Raw genomic sequence first — 22,810 nt, 5'->3', positions numbered from 1 at the left:
GAAGGAAAAGGCAGGAAACAATATTAAAGTTGCATCTTGGAGGATGGAGACCATGCTCCAGGAGGACAAGGGAGAGTAAGGCTGGGGAGGCAAGGGGAGAGGAAAGGAAGATTTCAGGCAGAAAGTCTATTATCCAGGGCAAAGGTTTGGAGGCACAGTAGCCGTCTCATGAGGGAGAACACAGGAATTGTGGCTAAATAGTGAGGTACTGAGCCAAAGAGTATAGTTTTGAGCCAAATGGGAAGAGGCATTGTATACTCTGCTAAAGAATGTGATGGTGGGAAGCTATTGATTTTTAAAAAAAATCATTAAACATTTTTTTAAAGCAGGATAAGATAATGACTGGGTTTGTGTTCCAGAAAGGTAATTTTGACAGTAGAACGAATATTGAATTTGGGGGGTAGAGGCTGGGAAGGAGAAAAGAGATAAACGGTAAAGCCTGCAGTTAGACCATTACCGTAGTTCATTCAGGAAAGGAGGGAGGGGCAGTGCAGGATAGATGAGAGCGGGAGCAATGGGACTTGGTGACTGGTTGGCTGTGGAGAATGAGAGAGAGACCAGACGTAAAGATTGCATTTACTACCGCAATAATGCGTTCATCCCAAGAGGCACAATTTTTTTTTTAAGATTTTATTTTTAAGTAATGTCTACACCTGACATGGGGCTCGAACCCACAACCACCCCCTGAGCCAGCCAGGTGCCCCCAAGAAGCAGAATTTTTTACAACTCCAAAATTGGAATGCATCTTATAGTCAAAGTTATCCTATTTTAATTAGCAGTATGTTTTATTCTTTCCTGAGTTATACATAAATATGCATATTTAGATCTCTGGCATCTTGGATTTGATGAAATTTGATACTGAATTCTTTCGCTTTTGTTTGTAAATTTCTCCTATCATAAGTATGTTTTTCATTATAAAAATTCAAGGAAAATGATTTTGAAGTGAGTAGTAACCTTTCACAAAATAATTTTTATAACACCTTTGATCCCTATGATGTGATTGGTGGTAATTTATATTTTATTTAATTGTGATATTTTAGGTTAAATATAATTATTTTTTCAGCATTTGGGTACTTTGAAGGTTCCTGGAAAGCAGATGTCTGCACTATCTTGGGAAGGAGGAGGACTGAAAATTGCACTAGCTGTTGATTCTTTTATATATTTTGCAAACATTCGACCTGATTATAAGGTGAGTATTGTGAGCAGTTGTTAAAAAAAAAAAAGCTGTTTTTACTGAACAATTTTGTTACAGCTCAAAATATAATGTACGTTTCTTGCATGTGTTTGCAGCCACTTTATTTTAGAAACCAGATGAAAGGAGATGTTTTTAGTGTGAAGACTTTAGAACCTGAAAACTTTTCTAGAATACTATACATAACTAATAAAATACCCCTAACAGTCAGGGTCTCAGCAGGAAACAGACGACACACTCAAAAGAATAACTGAAGAGAGACTGATGGAGGGTTTATTACAGAGGTACGGGCATGGCTAATGGGTCCTGTAAGGGATGACAACGCAGGCATCCAGGATTAGCAATAGTGGGCAAGGTAGGAAAGTATTGTTCCTGGAACCCACTAGAGCTGTGGCTATGCAAGAGGGATTATCCTGTGGGAGCACAGCCTCTGCCGGCTGGCTGTGTAGAAACAGTTTGGGGGAAGAAATACGTCAGCCCATCTCTCTACCCGTTGGTGCCTTCTATTGGCCAGACCCAACTGGAAACCAGAAGGCCTATGTGTTGGAGTTCATAGAAGTCAGTCTCCAGGGAAGAGCAGGGTACAAAAAGTCAGAGAGAGAATGGATCAGAAGGGGAAAATGAGAATAAGCAGGATAATACTAATCAATATATTTTTAGAAGATTTTATTTATTTATTTCTTAGAGAGAGCACAAACGGGAGTGGGAGAGGGAGAAGCAGGCTCCCCGCTGAGCAGGGAGCCTGATGCGAGGCTCGATCCCGGGACTCTGGGATCATGACCTGAGGCTGATGCTTAACCGACTGAGCCACCCAGGTGCCCCAATACTAATCAATATTTTATCTTAAATTTAACATTTGACCCCAAACAAGTTCGGAAGTATGAGATTACTCAATCTGGTAAACTACTAAGAATATTTGCTATGAAAAACTTATTTCATTTTTAAAAGGCAAAGCACCTTGGAGAACTGTCTGATTCTAGGACTAAGTGGGAAAAATACAGGAGTCTCTGACAGTGCCAGAAAGTAAGGAAGTGCTCAAAATACAAAAGGATAGGACATACCAAAGAGACAAAGGAGCCAGCCTGGAAGAGCTCCCAATGGCCAAAACTGGAACAATTTGAGCAACAAAATAAATGATGTAACTTTGCATTGTAACCAATATAAAATAAATGTCCACAAGCAAAAGCTGACCTAAAATAAATTATTTAAATAAATAAATGGAGGAGAAGAAACAAATCTTCCTTACAGAAGTATTCGAATTACTTAGATATGACCCCCTCTGGTCCCCGGCTTCCCTAACTTGAACGTGAGTTGCATTCAGTGACTCACTTCTGAAGAGCAGGGTATGGAAAGGGGAAAAAAGAAAGTCCCCTTACCGTGGAGAGACCTAGCAGACACCACCTTGTCTAGGCGGTCAAGGCTAGTGTCAGCAGCGTCACACAGGTACCATGTACCCCCTGATGTGGCACATGAGGAGAGCTCTTCATTTCTGTCATGGTCTCACTAAAAACCGAGAATCCCAATCTGAGTGGGAGAAAAACATCAGATAAACCCAAATTGAAGGATATTCTGCAAAATACCTGGCCAGTACTCATTAAAGCTGTCTAGGTCATTAAAAACAAGGCGAGACTGAGAAATCATCACAGCCCAGGGGATTCTAAGGAGATATGACTACTAAGTATAATGCATGCCAAATAGGATTCTGGGACAGAAAAAGGACATTAAAGAAAAACTAATGAAATCCAAATAAACTGTGAAATTTAGTTAGTAGGACTGGATCAGTGCTGGTTTCTTAGTGGTGACAAATGTACCACAGTAGTGTAAGATGTTAACAATAGGGAGAGGAGTATAGGGAACTCTGTATTATCCTTGTAACTTTAAAAAGAGTTTTTTTTATAGAGCATGTGTGAGTGGCGGGAGAGGGCAGCTAGGGAGAGGGAGAGAGACAATCTGAAGCAGACTCCACACTCAGTGCAGAGCCCGACACAGGTCTCGATCTCACAACCCTGAGATCATGACCTGAGCTGAAATCGAGGGATGGATACTTAACCGACTGAGCCACGCAGGCGCCCTATCCTTGTAACTTTTGTATAAATCTAAAATTATTTTATTTTATTTTAAGGTTTTATTTATTTATTTGACAGAGAGAGATAGCGAGAGCAGGAACACAAGCAGGGGGAGCGGGAGAGGGAGAAGCAGGCTTCCCACTGAGCAGAGAGCCCGATGCGGGCCTCCATCCCAGGACCCCGGGATCATGACCTGAGCCGAAGGCAGACGCTTAATGACTGAGCCACCCAGGCGCCCCTATAAATCTAAAATTATTTTAAAAAGTAATCATAGTATAAAAAGTAAATATGCCTTAGTTTTGGGTAGTAAACAGTCATAATAATATCAACTCCGAATACTGATTTATTAAAAATTACACATGAATATATTGGGGGAGTTAGCTCAAGAGAAAGAGGTTCCATTAAGTTCTTTAAGTTCCACTATCTGATACGTAAGTGATACGGAGGTAAATAACAAAACAGTCAAAGCTCAGAGTTGTATGTAAATGGCTGCCCCTGGGAGGAAATTAGTCAGTGGGATCTGCATTTTATTTTTGTTTTAAAGAAGCCACATAGAATTATTTTACTCTAAACTATGTGCACATGTTACTTTGGTAAAAACAAATGTAGAAAATGTGGATGGGGAAAAAAGGCAAAGCATCTGTTTTTGAATTTTGGCTTGGGGACCCAGAATATAAACTTTTATTTATTTATTTATTTATTTATTTATTTATTTTTTATTATTATGTTAATCACCGTACATTACATCATTAGTTTTTGATATAAACTTTTGACGGGGATCACTCTTCCTATTGTCCCCCCATGCAGCTGGTGATGACTATTGAAAAATCTGAAATTTTCACCACTGAAGCTTAAATCTTAACAATGAAAATAAGGAGTTAAATTTATTTTTGTAGTACATTCTTTGTTTGATAACTGTATTACTTTTAGATTTTGTTGTTATTTTAGTGAGAAAAGATATTAAGCTGAATGTTCAGTCCTTCTGTCTTCTATTCCTGAAGAAGATATTTGGTCAGCACCAAAAAAACCACATATCTGCAGTATATAATAAGATTTTTCTTTATTTCCCAATGTTAAATGTTCTTTTTCTCTTTCTCTCCCTCTCTTCTTCCCTCCTGTTCTTTGCTCCTTCCTTTCTTCCTAGTGGGGTTACTGCTCAAATACTGTCGTTTATGCTTATACCAGACCTGATCGTCCAGAGTATTGTGTTATCTTTTGGGATACGAAAAACAATGAGAAATACGTTAAATATGTGAAGAGTCTCATTTCTATTACTACCTGTGGAGATTTCTGCATTTTGGCTACAAAAGCTGATGAAAATCATCCTCAGGTGGGTGTTCCTTTATATGTTAAAGCTAAGATCAGTTAACCTCTACCTTCTTAAGCATAGCCTCTGTACTGGTAGGTACAGCGAAGTATTGGGTCTACTGGCCATGTCTGTCTAGACCTCTGTTTTGGAAAATTATGTGACTCCATTGGTTCTCTGTCCCCTATTTTTTTTCTCCAATCAGCTAATCCATTAGCATTTCATATTGACCAGTTCAGTACAGAAGCTTTTTGTGTCTGAAATATATTTAAAATGCCATAATCCTTTTCCAAGTTAAAATTCCACAAGGAAAAATGAATATCCAGATGTCTAGTATAAACGCTCAAGAAATTATGTAATGATGACCATTATAACACTTTGGGTAGCTTTGACATTGAGAAATATACTTTTATTTGGAATTACATTGCTTTAAAAATCAATGTCTCATAGGATAAAATAAATAATGTAAATGATTCCTTTTTAAAAAGTATGCTAACAATTTAAATATTTGCAGAAGCTTATAAATTTTTTTAAAAAGGATTACCATTGTCTTTGGCTGAGTTATACGTTTTTTTATCCCATTAAAAAGTATAGAGTTTTTAGTTTAAGGTGGCCATTTTTTTTTTTTTGCTAAATATATATATTTTTATTTTTTATTGTTATGTTAATCACCATATATTACATCATTAGTTTTTGATGTAGTGTTCCATGATTCATTGTTTGTGCATAACACCCAGTGCTCCATGCAGAACGTGCCCCCTTGAATACCCATCACTAGGCTAACCCATCCCCCCACCCACCTCCCCTCTAGAACCCTCAGTTTGTTTTTCAGAGTCCATGTCTCTCATGGTTCGTCTCCCCCTCTGACTTACTCCCCCTCATTCTTCCCCTCCTGCTATCTTCTTCTTTTTCTTTTTTCTTAACATATGTTGCATTATTTGTTGCAGAAGTACAGATCTGTGACTCAACAGTCTTGCACAGTTCACAGCGCTCACCATAGCACATACCCTCCCCGATGTCTATCACCCAGCCACCCCATCCCTCCCACCCCCCACCACTCCAGCAACCCTCAGTTTGTTTCCTGAGATTAAGAATTCCTCATATCAGTGAGGTCATATGATACATGTCTTTTTCTGATTGACTTATTTCACTCAGCATAACACCCTCCAGTTCCATCCATGTCGTTGCAAATGGCAAGATCTCATTCCTTTTGATGGCTGCATAATATTCCATTGTGTATTGGGTGCCTGGGTGGCTCAGTTGGTTAAGCGACTGCCTTTGGCTCAGGTCATGATCCTGGAGTCCCAGGATCGAGTCCCGCATCGGGCTCCCTGCTCAGCAGGGAGTCTGTCTCTCCCTCTGGCTTTCTTTTTTTTTTTTTTTTTTTAAAGATTTTATTTATTCATGAGAGACAGAGGAGAGAGAGAGAGAGGGAGAGAGAGAGAGAGAAGCAGAGGGAGAAGCAGGCTCCCAAGAAGCAGGGAGCCCGATGCGGGACTCGATCCCAGGACCCTGGGATCATGACCTGAGCCGAAGGCAGACGCTTAACCATCTGAGCCACCCAGGCGCCCTCCCTCTGGCTTTCTTCTCTCTCGTGCTCTCTCTCTACCATTCTCTCTCTCTCTCAATAAATAAATAAAAATCTTTAAAAAAAAATATTCCATTGTGTATTAAGGTGGCCATTTGAACAGCCACCTTTGGCCCTGTTCTCTCCTGAAACTCATAAAACAACAATAAAGGTATTTTTTAAAAAGTCCTAAGTCCATAGGGACCAGAAAGGGAGAGGAAATGGCAACAGTTTTGGAGGTTATAGAGTAGGTGGATTAGTGGTAATTACCTTAGCAGACCTAAGAAAGCTGAATCCTAAGTGATCAATGGAAAAAGCAAAGAAGAAACCAGTTTTCATCCCAGAATCCTGAAGAGACACAGGGCTTAATGGTACCTGGTAGGAGAAAGAAATGAATGGAAAAACAATTTGGAAGTACTTAAGTTAGTAATCAATACAGAGAAACTAGCAAAGAGAAAAAGACAATTACCAACCACAGGGAAAGCAAAATGCACTTGAAAGGAGAATAAATCTTGACATACTTAAAACTCAGCTATGAGTAACACTTACATCGTCAAAATGATGTTTTTTATTTTTTTATTTTTTTATTTTTTTAAAGAGGATTTTTGTTTGTTTGTTTTTTAAAGATTTTATTTATTTATTTGAGAGAGAGAAAATGAGAGATAGAGAGCATGAGAGGGAAGAGGGTCAGAGGGAGAAGCAGACTCCCTGCAGAGCAGGGAACCCGATGCGGGACTCGATCCCGGGACTCCAGGATCATGACCTGAGCTGAAGGCAGTCGCTCAACCAACTGAGCCACCCAGGCGCCCCAAAATGATGTTTTTTAAATGGATTTTTTTAATTAAAAAGAGCCTTTTATTTGGAGCTTAATGACCATATTAACCCCTAAAATTCTGATCTAAAAAAATGGTAGGTGGAAAGCTGGAGGCATAGGGGTGTGCCCTGCGTTGGGTGCTGGGAGGGACCTGAAAGAGAGTTACATACCTATCTGTGATAGTGGGAAGTCAGTAGAGAATGTCCCAGATCTAAACAGAACAAAACAAGAAGTAGCATCATAAACACATTACTTAGGTTTGTGGAGGTAAATATCAAAAGGATGAGTTAAAGGAGCTGAAAGTTGTTACTTCAGGGAGCAGAAAATGGGAAGTTAGTGGGGAACTTCTATTTTTAATAAGTCTTATGGATCTACTTCATTCTTTAACCTTGAGCATGTAGATTATATGTGGGTTAAAAAATACACATTATTTGTAGTACTTTGTGGCAGTAAATCAGCTTATTTTAAGTAGTAGAAGAGTAAATTATATTTCAGTACAATTTGTCATTTAGTTTCTTAAAAATTTTTTTAAACATTTTTTCCTTAAATTTTTAATTTTATTTATTTTTAAAAAATTTTATTTATTCATTTTTTATTTTTTTAAAGCTTTTGTTTATTTGACACAGAGAGAGAGAGAGCACAAGCAGGGGGGAGCAGCAGGCAGGCCGAGGGAGAGGGAGAAGGCGGCTCCCCACAGAGCAAGGATCCCGATGTGGGGCTCGATCCCAGGACCCTAGAATCATGACCTGAGCTGAAGGCAGCTGCTTAACTGACTGAGCCACCCAGGCGCCCCTGTTTTATTTATTTTTAGAGAGAGAGAGAGAAACCTGTGTGCCTGCATGTGAACAGGGTCAAGGGAAGGGGGGGAAGGGCAGAGGGAGAAGAAGGAGAGAATCTCAAGCCGACTCTGCTCTCAGCATGGAGCTGGATGCAGGGCTTGACCTCAGGACCCTGAGATCATGACCTGAGCTGAAATCAAGAGTCAGATGCTCACCTGACTGAGCCACCCAGGTGCCCCTAAATTTTTAACTTTAATTCCAGTATTATTAACATACAGTGTTAATATTAGTTTCAGGTGTACAGTATAGTAATTCAACAATTCTGTACATGACTCAGTGCTCATTATGATAAGTGTACTCTTAATCTCCTTTACCTATTTCACCCCCCCCACCCCTCTGGTAGCCATCAGTTTGTTCTGTGTAGTTAAGAGTCTGTTTCTTGGTTTGTCTCTCTTTCTCTCTCTTTTTTCTTTGCTCATTTGTTTTGTTTCTTAAGTTCCACATATGAGTGAGATCATATGGTATTTGTCTTTCTCTTACTTATGTCACTTAGCATTATACTCAGTAGCTCCATCCATGTTATTGCAAATGGCAGGATTTCATTCTTTTTTATGGCTGAATAATATTCCATTGCATGTATCTATACACCACATCTTCTTTATTCATTCATCTATTGATGGAGACTTGGGCTGCTTCCGTAGTTTAGCTATTGTAAATAATGCTGCAGTAAACATGAGGGTGCATTTATCTCTTTGAATTTGTGTTTTTGTATTTTTTGGGTAAATACTCAGTAGTGCGATTCCCGGATCATGGGCTGGCTCTATTTTTAAGTTTTTGAGGACCCTCCATACTGTTTTCCAGCAGTGTGGCTGCACCAGTTTGCATTCCCACCGACAGTGCGTAAAGATCCCTTTAGTTTCTATTTATGAAATTAAAGAAGTTTTACTTGAGCAGCTGAAAAAAGAAAAAGACTATATGTAAATAGTACATAGAGAATTGGTTTATTTGAAATCATTAATCTTTTCAGGAGAACATCTACGTAAAATAGTATTCTTAGCACAAGATAATAGAAAAGGTAACTGAGAGTAAAATTAAATTATCACTTTAGAATGATATGGTGTAAAGTGTGCATTATACTTGATTATTTTCCTTAATATTAATTATTGGTAATTGTGTTTGTGCTAACTAACCAGTGGGCATTGTAAGTCATTTTTCACTAGATTGGATTATATTTTTTTCTGAGTTAACTGATTTTTTCTGAATTTCTCATGTCCTTTTTATATTGCTTCAAAGGAGGAGAACGAGATGGGAACATTTGGTGCAACGGTAACAAATTAAATTAGTTTTTATATAGCTGATCATAGGATGAAAATGAGTTTTGAGGTTACAGCTGATCAGGAGTTTTAGAAGTGTAAATAATGAAAAGTAGCCAGTGTACTTGCGTTTCTTAGGTGGCCTTTTAAAAACCACAGTGTTCCATTATATTGAGAAATCAGCCTTGGTTTAATTTTAATTCATGTTTCTTTATGTTTAATGCTGTAGATTATATTCTTTGCACTTAACAATTTTATCAGTTATTTCCCGGTCGTGATACTAAGCATGATATCTTAAGCATTGTTTCCTTTATTTTAAAGAAGCAGGAGCTCTGATACTCTTTGTTTTTTGTTCACAGTTTGTGCTTGTTCTTTGTAATTCTATTGGCACACCTTTGGATCCCAAGTATATTGATATTGGTAAGGAAATGTTGTCTATTCCTTTTTTAATCAATCTTTATTTGTAACACTAATTTAAAAACCTGACAATGGTATTATTAATTAAAATGGTCTTCTCCAAGATAAGGATGACCGTTCTTCTGGTTTGCCAAGTCTAGCACCAGTTTATGCCTATTGTCATGGTAAAATTACTAATAATGCTCCACTTCACTGTCAGAAGTATCCTGTTTACAAACTGAGGGTTCTAGAGGGGAGGAGAGTGGGGGGATGGGTTAGCCTGGTGATGGGTATTAAAGAGGGCACGTTCTGCATGGAGCACACTGGGTGTTATGCACAAACAATGAATCATGGAACACTACATCAAAAACTAATGATGTAATGTATGGTGATTAACATAACAATAAAAAAATAAAAAAAAAGTATCCTGTTTAATACAATAAATTATAGGTTACTGTATCTAAAAGCCACAGTAGTCTCATGAATGCTATATGCCATCATTTGCTTTCAATGGGAAATATAATTGTATAGGAATTGGTATGCAGCATAATGATTAGCATGTAACAAACTGAGGATTGTAGAAAGAATTTTGCTGTTAAACCACTTTTATTATTAATAAACTGCTTGTAAATACCTCTCTCCCATAAAAACACTTTAGCTGCTTGTAAAAGTGCATTTGCTCTTTCCAGATTTTTCTAATGAAATCAGTCTATTAATAGGGACAGCTTTCAAAAATTCCTTTTTGTTTTCAGAAGACATTTGTTACTTTAGATTTACCATTCCTTCTAGCCAACGGCTCTGAAAGTCACCATTAAAAAATTGCACATCTTACTCTAAGTTTTTTTGTTAAAAATCATTACCAAATATTTTGTTGCCATTTCACTGCAACTTCCAAAAGTAACATTTTTTTAAGTGTGGTAGTTTATTGGATGTGGTGTTAGAAAAGTTACTAGATTTCAAACATTGAAAACCCATTGAATTATTTTCTGAATCTGAGAGCTCGTCATTTTTTTTTTAGATTTCATGTTCAATCTTAATCAGATGTTAGTGTCTGTCTTCTAAGTATATTTTGCTAAACTCTTTGGGTGATACAAGCAAATGTGAGAAATACTGGCTTCAAGGATTTTATGCTCTCTGTTCAGGGTCTTGGTAACTCACTTTTATATAGTGAAACTTTTCAACTTCAGGTCTTACGTTCATTGTCACTTAGGTATATGTTTATATATGTGCACACATGTATATGTTAGTGTTCCTTATTAAAAGGCTTCACTTAAAATTATTACAGATTCTTGTTACATGAATGTCTTCTGTTAGAAACATAATAGTTTTTAAGGTGTGAATTCTGTCAGTCTTTAGATTATATGCTTTTTTTTGATATCAAAAGTTTTAACATAGAATAATGATGATAGGGTTAGCCTCAAAGTAATTTTAATCACAGGTAGTCTTTTTTTTTTTTTTTTCCATAAAGCCAGATGTTAGTCCTTCACCTTCATAAAATGGCCAATACTTGAGGGCATGATTATTTGTATTTTTGAGTCTCGAAACTTTTTTTTTTGGCAGTCTCGCTGGCTGAAATTTTAACAAACAGTTCTTTCATTGGTCTGCAGTAAACCCAGCCAAGGACTCAACATTTTTGTTTCATACATATCCTGTAAAATTCCTTTTTTCAGTTTGTATGCCAAGTTTTCGTGAGGGCCAGAGGCTAAAATGAAAAAAGTATGTAACTGATGTTGTTCTGGAGAGTGTAATTTTTGTTGTGCTACCTACTCTTCCTCCTGACAAACTCTATAGAAACTTTTTAAAAGAACTTTATACATTATTATAGAAGTTTAGTCTGTGGGACTCTTGTTCCTTACATGAAGGAGTTAGGTGCCCGTTTCTGGTGCTCTTCCTTTGCGTCCTTAAAATACCTTTGGTGCACTTCTGTTCACAGTACTGCTTTTTACTCTGCACTATGATTATCGATTTTCTTGTTAGTCTTCCCCACAAGATTTTGAGCTTCTTAAAGATCTTTGTCTTATTCATTTCTGTATCTCCTCTACCTAACTCTATGCCTGCCCCATAACAAATGTTTATTGAACATATGGAAAATATTTATTTTCTATCATGAAAATAGAAAATGATAATTCATTTATTTAGCAAACCTTCACTGAGTTTCAGGTCCTGTACTGGGTATCTGGAGTTATAAGAAATTGACTTTGAAACTTCCTGTAGGATATTTAAACAAATAATGAAATATAGTTACTCAGTTGAACACTGGCTTACTGCTCCCCATCTGTGTGCGAGGATAAGTGGATGTTGGTGAGTAAGGACAGCAGGGACATCTTTCCTCCTTAGAGACAGTTTCATTTGACCTGAATTTTGAAGGATAAGTATTTCTTTAGGTGACTTTTTAAGGAGAGAAAACGGCATTTGCAGAGGATTGAAGGCATGGAAAGTGCCTGAAAGTACCAGGTGCCTGTACTTTAGCCATTTTGGTGAGAGCATGTCGGTGGCTTTCCAGTGATGGTCTCTGACACATGCACTGCGTCCTCCATATAATCTAGGAAAAGGCAATTTGATGAAAACATGTCAGTGCAGTTTCAGTTTACCAGCTCTTTAAGGGGCTGAGAAATGAATAGGAAAGTAGGGGAACATTATAGATGTAGACATTTATTTCAGGCCTCAGCATTAAAATATTAAAAGCAGGTTTTACTTATATGTGAATTCCTAGATTGTTTTAAGTTATTTTACATCCTTGCTTGCCTAGTAACTACTACTTCTTAGTGTTACAAAGTTCAGTTAATGGAAGCATAATTTTTTTTTTTTAGTTTCAGAGGTAGAATTTAGTGATTCATCAGTTGCATATAATACCCAGTGCTCATTATATCAAGTGCCCTCCTTAATGCCCATCACCCAATTATCCCTTCCCCCCACCCACCTCCCCTCCAGCAGTCTGCAGTTTGTTTCCTAGAGGTCAGCGTCTCTTATGTTTTGCCTCCCTCTCAATTTTCATCTTATTTTATTTTTCCTTCCCTTTCCCTATGTTCATTTGTTTTGTTTCTTAAATTCCACATATGAGTGAAATCATATGGTATTTGTTTTTCTCTGACCGACTTATTTTGCTTAGTGTAATACCTTCTAGTTCCTTCCATTGTCATTGCAAATGGCAAGATTTCATTCTTTTTGATGGCTGAGTAATGTTCCATCTTCTTTATCCATTCATCTGTCGATGGACATCTGGGGTGCCCCTTCAAATCACTGTGTTTGCATCCTTTGGATAAATACTTAGTAATGCAATTGCTGGGTCATATGGTAGCTCTATTTTTAACTTTTTGAGTTAAAAATAGTGGTGCAGAGTGGCTGCACCAGTTTGCATTCCCACCAACAGTGTAGGAGGGTTCCCCTTTCTCCGCATCCCCGCCAATATCTGTTGTTTCCTGACTTGTTAATTTTAGCCATTCTGACCTGCGTGAGGTGGTATCTCATTATGGTTTTGATTTGGATTTCCCTAATGATGAGCGATGTTGAGCATTTTTTCATGTGTCTGTTGGCCATCTGTATGTCTTCTTTGGAGAAATGTCTGTTCATGTCTTCTCCCCATTTTTTGAGTGGATTATTTGTTTTTTTTGGGTGTTGAGTTTGTTAAGTTCTTTATGGATCTTGGATACTAGCCCTTTAACTGAGATGTCATTTGTAAATATCTTCTCCCATACTGGAGGTTGTCTTTTGGTTTTGTTGACTGTTTCCTTTGCTGTGCAAAAGCTTTTTATTTTGATGAGGTCCCAATAGTTCATTTTTGCTTTTGTTTCTCTTGCCTTTGGAGACATGTTCAGCAAGAAATTGCTGTGGCTGATGTCAAAGAGGTGCCTGTGTTCTCCTCTAGGATTTTGATGGATTCCATCCATTTTGAGTTTATTTTTGTGTATGGTGTAAAAGAGTGGTCCAGTTTCATTCTTCTGCATGTGGCTGTCCAATTTTCCCAACACCATTTGTTGAAGAGACTGTCTTTTTTCTTAAAATTTTTTTTTCCAATAATCATTCTAGAGAAGATATTTGAAATTTTTTTGTAGATAATGAATAGTTGAGAAGGACGTGGAGTCCTTTTACCCTGGTTGTGTTCTTTTTCTAAAATGTTCTGTTAAAATTTGGATTCTTAACTTTTTCCTGGAGGTTTATTTTAGTTCTAGGAAACTAAGAATGAATCCACCTGGATGGGTTGGATCTTTTAATGAAGATCTAGCATAATTTTTGTAGATAGGATTATCTACCCATATGAATTTGCTGAAATTACTACTCTATTGATTCAAAAGAATGTATGTTTCAGACACATTTATATTTGTTTTTTGTATTGACCGGTGGGTTTGTGTGTGATTTTATTATAAAAACCTATGTAGGTAATAAAAGTAAAGACAATAACAGTAACCACATCTAATACTTAATAACCCTTAATGAGAAGCATGATGCCATAGTGGTTAAGGACATAGCTTCTGGAGCCAGTTTAACTGGGCTTGTGTCCCACCTTCTCCCACTTCCCAGCTGTGTGTTCAGCAAGTTATTTAACTCCTCCATCTTTCTGTGTCTTCATCTGCTACATGGGGATAATAATGCCTACCTCAAGGAGTAGTTGTGTGAGTGAGAATAGATACTATGGAGTATGTTCATTATATATTATACAATTATATATTGTATATAACTATGTAATTATAATTAGTATATTACAATATGTACCTGGTATATATATATACATTTAAAATTCAATAAATGTTGGCTTTGAAGTGATTATTAAGCCTTTATTCTGTTCCAGGCACTGTACTATGCTTTATGTTTACTATCTCTTTTAATCTTTAAGCAGCTGTATAAGGTTGGTATTATCATCTTCAGTTGCAGTGAGTAAACTGAGGTTCAGAGAGAATAAGTGATTTTTCTAAGGCCACAGAGTTAAGCAAGTACCTGTCCCTTGAATCCCAAAGTCTGACTCTTTCCATGAACCACTAAGATTTTACTTTTGAATTAATCAGGCTAACGATTAGTTATTGTGATTATTTAGGATGTATCAGAAAGGAACAGGGGCGCCTGGGTGGCTCAGTCAGTTAAACGTCTGCCTTGGGCTCATGTCATGGTCCCAGGGTCCTGGGATCGAGTCCCACTTCAGGCTTCCTGCTCCGCGGGAGCCTGCTTCTCCCTCCTTCCCATTTGTGCTATCTTTTGCTATCTCTGTCACTATCTCTCTCAGATAAATAAAAAATCTTAAAAAAAAAGGAACATGAATATAATTTAGTTGTAGGTAAACAATGGATAGAGGAATGCTTTTATATGCTCAGGAAAAATTGTACTATTAGAAAATAGTTTAAAAATTTGTGAGCTTCCTTCAAATCACACTAAGGGCATAATAGTTGGCATTAGATAATGTGTCTGTGGTAGAATTTACTAAACATTTAGCAAAGGTCTTAGGATTTAGTGAAGAGCCGGGGTCAGAGAAAGCTGAGCAAAGCCTGGGCCCGGTGTGCTCATTCATCATCCCACTCAGCACTCCCCAGGGCTTTGCTACCCTTCTCCAGGACTGCCTTTCAACCACTTGTTCCCTACAGGAAAGGCTTCTGGCTCCCTCTAGAGTTCAACAATAGTATGTGTTTTGAATAGAAAAATCTTGACAATTGTAATGAAAAAGTTTTTTTTTTTAGTATGATTCAACTATACTGAATTACTTAGCACATAAAAATTCTTGAATTTGAAACCCAAAGTTGGGTTTTACCATTAGTCTGGTTTCTAATTCTTTGTCTACTTTCTAAGTCTCTTACTGCCTTAAATATCTTCTTGGACTGTGGCAAGAACTCCATAAATGGTAGCTGCTATTAACACCATTCCTTTATTCTGGCCATATGAATACTTTGCTTAATATTTAATAAAACATAAGTTTTACATTATTCTAATTATTCATGAGTTTAGAAAACAGGTACTAAAATGATCTTTTATGAAGGATTTTTTGTTGTTTTTACATATTGTGGGTGAATGTGTGTACTTACTTTTATGGTGTTTAGTTTGTTTTGCGACCATGGGCTAGTTATTTTACTTCTTTATTCCTCCATTTAAAAATTTTTAAGATAGATTTGATAAGACTGTGTCATCAAAGGGTACACAATAGGAGCTAATTAAATGTTCTTTAAGAAACAGAACAAAAAGCGGCACCTGGGTGGCTCAGTTGGTTAAATATTCACCTTCAGCTCAGGTCATGATCCCAGGGTCCTGGGATCAAGCCCTGGGTAGGGCTCTCTGCTTAGCAGGGAGCCCGCTTCTCCCACTCCCTCTGCCTGCTACGCCCCCTGCTTGTGCTCTCTCTCTTTCTTAAATAAATAAAATCTTAAAAAAAAGAAAAAGATGAAAAAAAGTTATATGTTTAGGAGAATATTTTCTGAAATTAGGAAGGAACTTTGGAGAATTTTCTTTTCTAAATTAATGAAGAAATATAAGACGTGAGATTGGAGGGAAGGATAAAGGCCCAAACCAAGCAGTAATAATAGTGGGGACAGGTGGAAGGAGTGGGAGTTGATTTATGTATTCATCAGTTAATGGACATTTGGGCTATTTCTACTTTTTGGCTATTATGAACAATGCTGTTCTGAACATTTGTGTGTGAGTTTTTGTGTGGACATGTGTTTTCATTTCTCTTGGGTATATACCTAGGAGTGGAGTTGTTGGGGCCTGTGGTAACTCTGTATTTAACATTTGGAGAAACTGCCAAACTATTTTCAAAGTGGATACACCACTTTATTTTCCCACCATTTCTGTACATCCTTGGCAATACTCATTATTGTCTAGCCTTTTGATTTTAGCCATTAAAATGGGAGGGAAGTAGTATCTCATTGTGGTTTTGATTTGCATTTGCTTGATGGCTAATAGTGTTGAACATCTTTCCCTTTGTTTACTGGCTGTTTGTGTGTCTTCATTGGAGAAATGTCTGTTCAGATCTTTTGCCCATTTTTTAATTGGGCTATTTATCTTTTTATTATTGAATTGTAAGAGCTCTTTACATATCCTGGAAACAATTCCTTATCACATATATGATTTACGAATATTTTCTTCTGTGGGCTGTCCTTTCACTTTTTTGATAGTGTCCTTTGAAGCACAAATGTTGGGGCACCTGGGTGGCTCAGTTGGTTAAGCGTCTGCCTTCTGCCTCAGGTCATGATCTCAGGGTCTTGGGATCGAGCCCCATGTTGGGCTTCTGGCTCTGCGGGGAGCCTGCTTCTTCCTTTCCCACTACTCATGCTCTCTCTGTCTTCCTCTCTCTCAAATAAATAAGTAAAATCTTAAAAAAAAAAAGTCTTTTGAAGCACAAATGTTTTTAATTTGATGAAGTCCAGTTAATCATCTCCATTTTGTTTTGTTGCTTGTGCTTTTCGTGTCATATCTAAGAAACTCTTGCCTAATCCACGGTCACAAAGATTTATTCGTAAGTTTTTTTTTTCTTCTAGGATTTCTACAGTTTTAACTCTTACATTTAGGTCTTTGATCCATTTTGATGTAACATTTTTGTATAGTTCTACAAGCTTTTGATTCTTTTTTGATTTTAGAGACTGTGTATGAGGTATATTGTCTGAAATGAGGAGTTGAATGCAGTGCTCACTAAATTCCTTTGCAGCACAAACATTTTGCGTTTCTGTGTAACTGTAACCTAATTGTCTTAATGCTCTTTTTAATAGTACCGTTATTCGTTGCAATGACCAAAACACATGTGATAGCGGCTTCAAAAGAAGCATTTTATACCTGGCAGTATCGTGTGGCAAAGAAGCTCACAGCATTGGAAATTAATCAGATCACGCGGTCTCGAAAAGAAGGGAGAGAAAGGTATATCTTTTGATGCATGGTTTTTAGTAGCTCAACCATATCGCATTTAAATCAGACATAGTTAATTATAAATTGTCATGCTTGAGAACTGTAAATTGTTTTGGTTACTAGAAATAATATTTTTCCATTAATTTCAAAACCTTTCAAATTATTTGTTTAAATTTATCAAAATAAATGAGAGGTAGCATGGTGTAATTAAAGAAAGCCCTTGGAGATAAAGAGTGGAAATCTGTGTTTTTATAAGGAAATAGCTATTCTCACTCATCTACACTTACCATATTAGGATAAAGCATAGGTATGATTATTCAATCAATGCCTAACCAAAGCTTCATTCTTATGGGTTAGTGGTATAGGTGTTTCCAGAGGGTGGGGGTGATTCTAGTATCAATCTCCATAGGAGAGATTCTTAGACAGGTTCTTAGACAGATAGGGAGGAGGTCTTCAGGTGGGGCGAACTGGTCACTTGGCTTCTTTCTCTTGCTGTGGATTCGAGGGAATCTGGGGTTAAATGATAGAGGGGGCTCTACCACATAGAGAAGCTAAGAGCTAGGATGGGGGGATTCCCTGAGGTAAGTTTCAAGGCGCAGATGCATTTACTGTGTTTTGTCAGTTATATTGTCTATGTTGGGGATACTCTTTTTGCCCTTTTGTTGTTACCCTAAGCCTTTAAATAAGGCATTTTGTTGAGTGTTCTAAGCTAATAATTCTTAATCAGGGCATAGGTCTGTGTTGGTGGGAGTGGGCAACAGGGGTCATGTCAGATCATCTTCCCTCACACATGCTTGAGATCTTAATGCAATCTTCCTTTCCCTTTAAGACTCACTCATGTACTAAGATAGGAGAAATATCCCCAGTAAAAATATTTTAAATATGTGGAATTCATATGGAAACAAACAAATAAACAAACAAACAAAAAAACCCCGAACCAAACCAAAACAAAACAAACCAGTTGAGGGGCACCTGGGTGGCTCAGTTGGTTATGCGTCTGACTCTTGATTATGGCTTAGGTCATGATCTCAGGGTTGTGAGATTGAGTCCTGCATCGGGCTCTGTGTTGGGCATGGAGCCTACTTAAATTCTCTCTCTCTCTCTCCCTCCCTCCCTCTGCCTCTCCCCCACTTCTCCCTCACAAAACAAAACAAAACAAAACAAAAACCCCCAAACAGTTGAAAAATACTGTATCTTGTTTTCTCAGTAGTTCTGAAAGTCTAAATAGGAAGAATCTTTGGCCTCTCTCAGGACAGCATGTGACAGTGGTAGCAATAATAAGCAAGGGAACCACAGTCTACAGGGAGATCTTAGGACAAAGTTGGAACTGAAAAGTCTAGCCTCTCCGTAGAGTAAGTGTCCTCTGAGAGCCAGCTAAAGATATTCTGGCTTAAGATGGCAGCATCTCCCTCTGTTTCTCTCTGGGACACACTTACTGGTTTTAATGATTGGGCAGGTTCTCTCTGGGCCTCAGTTTCCTCATCTGTAAAATATGGTGGATGATGGTGAGAACAGCCGTCATTGATTGAGTACTTCTAATGTGCTAGATACTACAGTAAGCCTAGTCAGTACTCTTATTAATCCTGTTTCAGAGAGGGAACTAAGACACAGGAGCTTAATTTATTTGCCAAAGGTCACCAGCTGATAAGTTGAAATGGGACATAGAGCCAGGTTGATCTGTCTCTGAAATGCTTACTCAGATTGGCCTTTCTTGTAGCACCCTCCTTGTTTTAAGAGAGGGAAGATGGTCACATGATCTTGAGAGACCGCCTATTCTGACCTTTGACTTTTATTTTGTGATAATTAAGTAGAATAATAATAGTAGCTGGATATACTTAATAGAAATGTATTAAAATGCAGAAACCTGGTACCTCTAAATTTATTATTTTCTTTTTTTAATACATTTTCTTTCTGCATTTAATACATTTCTGTTTAACACTTGATCTCATTATATTGATGAAAGTACAATTATGATTTCAATTTAACAATGATAAAATTTCATGATCTCTTAAAGACAGAAAATGGCTTGATTTTCTTGTGACTGTATTCTATCTATGACTTCTTGATGATCAGGCATATGTGCTTTACAAACATCATTTTATTTATGCCTCTTAAAAAACCCTGAAAAAGGTTGCCCTTATTCTCCACATGGAGAAATTGGGGCTCAGAGAGATTAAGTAGTTTGTGAGGGCCTCATAGCTACTCTATGATGTATCCTCCCTATTCACCTTCACTCATTTTAGTATTTTTCCAGCAGACATAGAGCACCTGACAGCGTGTGGCACTGTGCTAGGCACTGGAGACACGGTCTTTGCCTCCAGGAAACTCCTCAACTGGTAGGAGAGACAAGTAAAGTAGTAGAGATGCTATGGTATGAATAGTATTATATTGAAGGTATCAGATGGGGGAAATCCAAAAATAGTGCATCTTCACAACACAGGGAACATAAGAATGATTTTTTTTTTTTTAAGATTTTTTTTATTTATTCATTTGTCAGAGAGAGCCCAAGCAGGGGGAGAAACAGGCAGAGGGAGAAGCAGGCTCCCCGCAGAGCAAGGAGCCTGATGCGGGACTCGAGCCTAGGACCCTGGGATCATGACCCGAGCCGAAGGCAGACTCTCAACTGAATGAGCCACCCAGGCGTCCCAAGAATTATTCTTTATTTCAGAACAAAAATTCCGTTAATTAGAGCTTCCCAAATACATTTAAGCTTTACCTTTATTAAGCACATTGATAGAAGGGAAATTATGGAGAAATAACAGAAACAGGGTATTGAAGTTTATTCTGAGTGATGTTCATTTGCAGAATAAGGTAAAATATCTGTTGGGGCTTAATGAAATTTATTGGAAATATGTGATTCAATGTTCAAATACGTTTTTGGCATAACTGTTAGGAACATATCACTTGCATTACTAGTAAACACCCGGTAGGTAGTTTCTACCTTTATGGGATCGAGCTGTGTCAAGAACTCTTTAAAATAATCAGGACATTTATGTTACATAATAGTGTTAATTGGCATCATCCAAACTTTTAATTGTTTTAGAGATTATGAAATGTTATAACCTGTACTTAGACCATCTTTGAAATTCTCACTTTTTTTCCCCCAGAATTTATCATGTTGATGATACTCCTTCTGGATCAGTGGATGGGGTGCTTGATTATAGTAAAGCCATTCAAGTAGGTGATCTTATTATTGCCAGCAAATGTTGATATCTGTAAATTTTGAAATACTCTAACTTTATCTTGAGATCTGAGAATTTGTTTTTAGCATCTTATTCTAGTAATTCTTTAAAAAATGTATATTCTGAAAACCTTTTTTCTTGGCCTGCTTTTTTTTTTTTCTTTTTTGAAATAATTACGGGCTCACGGGAAGTTGCACAGATAGCACATAGAACCTCTTTACTCCACTTCCCTCAGCGGTGACATCTATAACTGTAGGATAATATCAAAAACAGGAAATTGATATTGGTAATGACACTGTTAACTGGACTCCCACCTGATTCCTTACTCAGTTTTCACTAGTTCTTCCATGTACACGAATGCACATAGTTTTATGTCATCTTACCATCAGGAAGGGATGTGCCTCATGCCAATTCTCCATTTTTGCACTTGCTCTCCACCCCATCCTTGCCACCTGGCAACCACGAATCTGTTTCCATCTCTAGTTTTGTCACTCTGTGAATTTTTTAAAAGAAAGGAATCCTGTAACGTGTAACCTTTTGAAATTGGCTTTTTTGCAATAAGCTTATAAGCTGTTGAGATCCATCCAGGCTGTCGCAGTGCCGAGCGACTTCCCCTTGCTCATTCTGGCAAAGGGCTGTCTGTCCTTCCGCTGTCTCTTCTTTTATGACTGAGCTCAGGTTTCTGCCTCCCTGCCTTCTTCTGTATGGGTGAGATGTTCCTTCCTGTTGCTCTCACAACTCCTGAGCGCACCTCTACTTGTATCATACTGTACTGTCTTCAGGTGTTGGGCTCCCTGTCTTCCTCAGTAGGCTTTTGAGGAATCCCTGTGGGGAAAGATTTTATCTGCATGTCTCCAGTGCTTTGTTCAGTGTCTAGCACATAGTAGGTGCTCATTAAGTAAATGTTAAGTTAATAAATATATTGGAATATTCTTCTTGGTGAATTGCATACTACCTTATACCAGATTAGTCATTCAATAAATATTTGTTAAAGAATAATGATTTATTTTAGGGCACCCGGGATCCGATTTGTGCCATAACTGCATCTGATAAGACACTGATTGTGGTAAGTTCGAAACAAACTGATTTTATAAATAATAATTGTTTAAATTATAAAAATAGAGTCAAGTAATATGTTTTGGATTTGAATATCATCTTGTGGGCACCTAACTTACTAAGTCCAACATAAGAAATAAGAAAGTTTTAAAGGTTGCCTCACAAATTGTTAAGCATTTGCAAAAATACCTGTTTATAAAATGGGTAGAATAGTGGCCCGCTGGGGAGAGTTTGACACTGGGTTGAAGGAGCCACACAAGGGTTCGCACGTGCAGGGTGGATTGGGTGGTGGTAGCAGGTCTTTGAAAGCTTCCTCCTCTATGTGGCCTGCTATTTTGTGTTGGAGAAGGGTTTTGGCTCAGCTACTTTCGTAAGACAAAATGAAGAGGTGGTGTGTTTGCTAACCAGTAAAGTGAAGAAGTCTAGGGCAAAATTTTCAAATAAAATCAATGTTACAGTGTCTTTTCTTGAGCTCTGACATATGAAAATATTAATTTTAGAACTAAATGTTTAATATAGTAATGCTGGTGGAGTCATTGAATTTCAGTTATGTAATCAGAGCCTTAATAGTGTGTATTTACAGTTCTAGTTATGTTCTTTAGCCATTAGAAATTTTATAGGGGACAAAATCTTAAGAATGTCGTATTTGTTTTTCCTCATTAGGATTTTTATAGCAGTTTGTCTTATAGAGCCTCTTGTTTTCTTTTTAGATTCTTTGCTGTATGGCAGGGTTTTTTTTTGTTGTTGTTGTTGTGTTGTGTTTCTGATATTTGCAGAAAAAAATAACATGCAACTCATATCAATCACAAAAATTGACATAATTCCTAAATGACAGAGTCTACGTGAAGAAACATACTCCATTTAATAACAACCAGAAGTTTTGTGTTTTTATTTTTTTATTAACATATAATGTACTATTTGTTTCAGAGGTACAGGTCTGTGATTCATCAGTCTTACACAATTCACAGTGCTCACCATAGCACATACCCTCCCCAATGTCCGTCACTCAGCCACCCCATCCCTCCCACCCCCCTCCACTCCAGCAACCCTCAGTTTGTTTCCTGAGATTAAGAGTCTCTTATGGTTTGTCTCCCTCTCTGGTTTCATCTTGTTTCATTTTCCCCCTCCCTTCTCCTATGATCCTCTGTCTTGTTTCTCAAATTTCTCATATCAGTGAGATCATATGATAATTGTCTTTCTCTGATTGACTTATTTCGCTTAGCACAATACCTTCTAGTTGCATCCATGTCATTGTAAATGGCAAGATTTCGTTTTTGTTTTTTTGATGGCTGCATAAGATTCCATTGTGTGTGTGTGTGTGTGT

At 37.5% G+C, this 22,810-nt stretch overlaps 1 protein-coding gene across 2 annotated transcripts in view; it reads left to right on the top strand.

The window, feature by feature from the left end:
- WDR35 (WD repeat domain 35) overlaps positions 1-22,810 on the top strand; it is a 63,225-nt gene that overhangs the window by 13,608 nt on the left and 26,807 nt on the right. Inside the window, exons 9-15 of one of the 2 annotated variants that reach the window (XM_073897028.1) lie at positions 1,064-1,189; positions 4,403-4,588; positions 9,018-9,050; positions 9,397-9,457; positions 17,116-17,260; positions 20,356-20,425; positions 21,443-21,496. In XM_073897028.1, coding sequence (XP_073753129.1) covers positions 1,064-1,189; positions 4,403-4,588; positions 9,018-9,050; positions 9,397-9,457; positions 17,116-17,260; positions 20,356-20,425; positions 21,443-21,496 — 675 coding nt within the window. The remainder of the gene's footprint in view (positions 1-1,063; positions 1,190-4,402; positions 4,589-9,017; positions 9,051-9,396; positions 9,458-17,115; positions 17,261-20,355; positions 20,426-21,442; positions 21,497-22,810) is intronic. The other variant, XM_025867786.2, reaches the window with a different exon arrangement.

The sequence above is a fragment of the Callorhinus ursinus genome, unplaced genomic scaffold, assembly GCF_003265705.2.
Source record: "Callorhinus ursinus isolate GAN/ISIS: 27379988/994484 unplaced genomic scaffold, GSC_fseal_2.0 scaffold10, whole genome shotgun sequence".
Lineage (NCBI taxonomy): Eukaryota > Metazoa > Chordata > Mammalia > Carnivora > Otariidae > Callorhinus > Callorhinus ursinus.
Note: the sequence above shows the minus strand (reverse complement) of the source record. Positions and strands in the feature narration are given on the sequence as shown.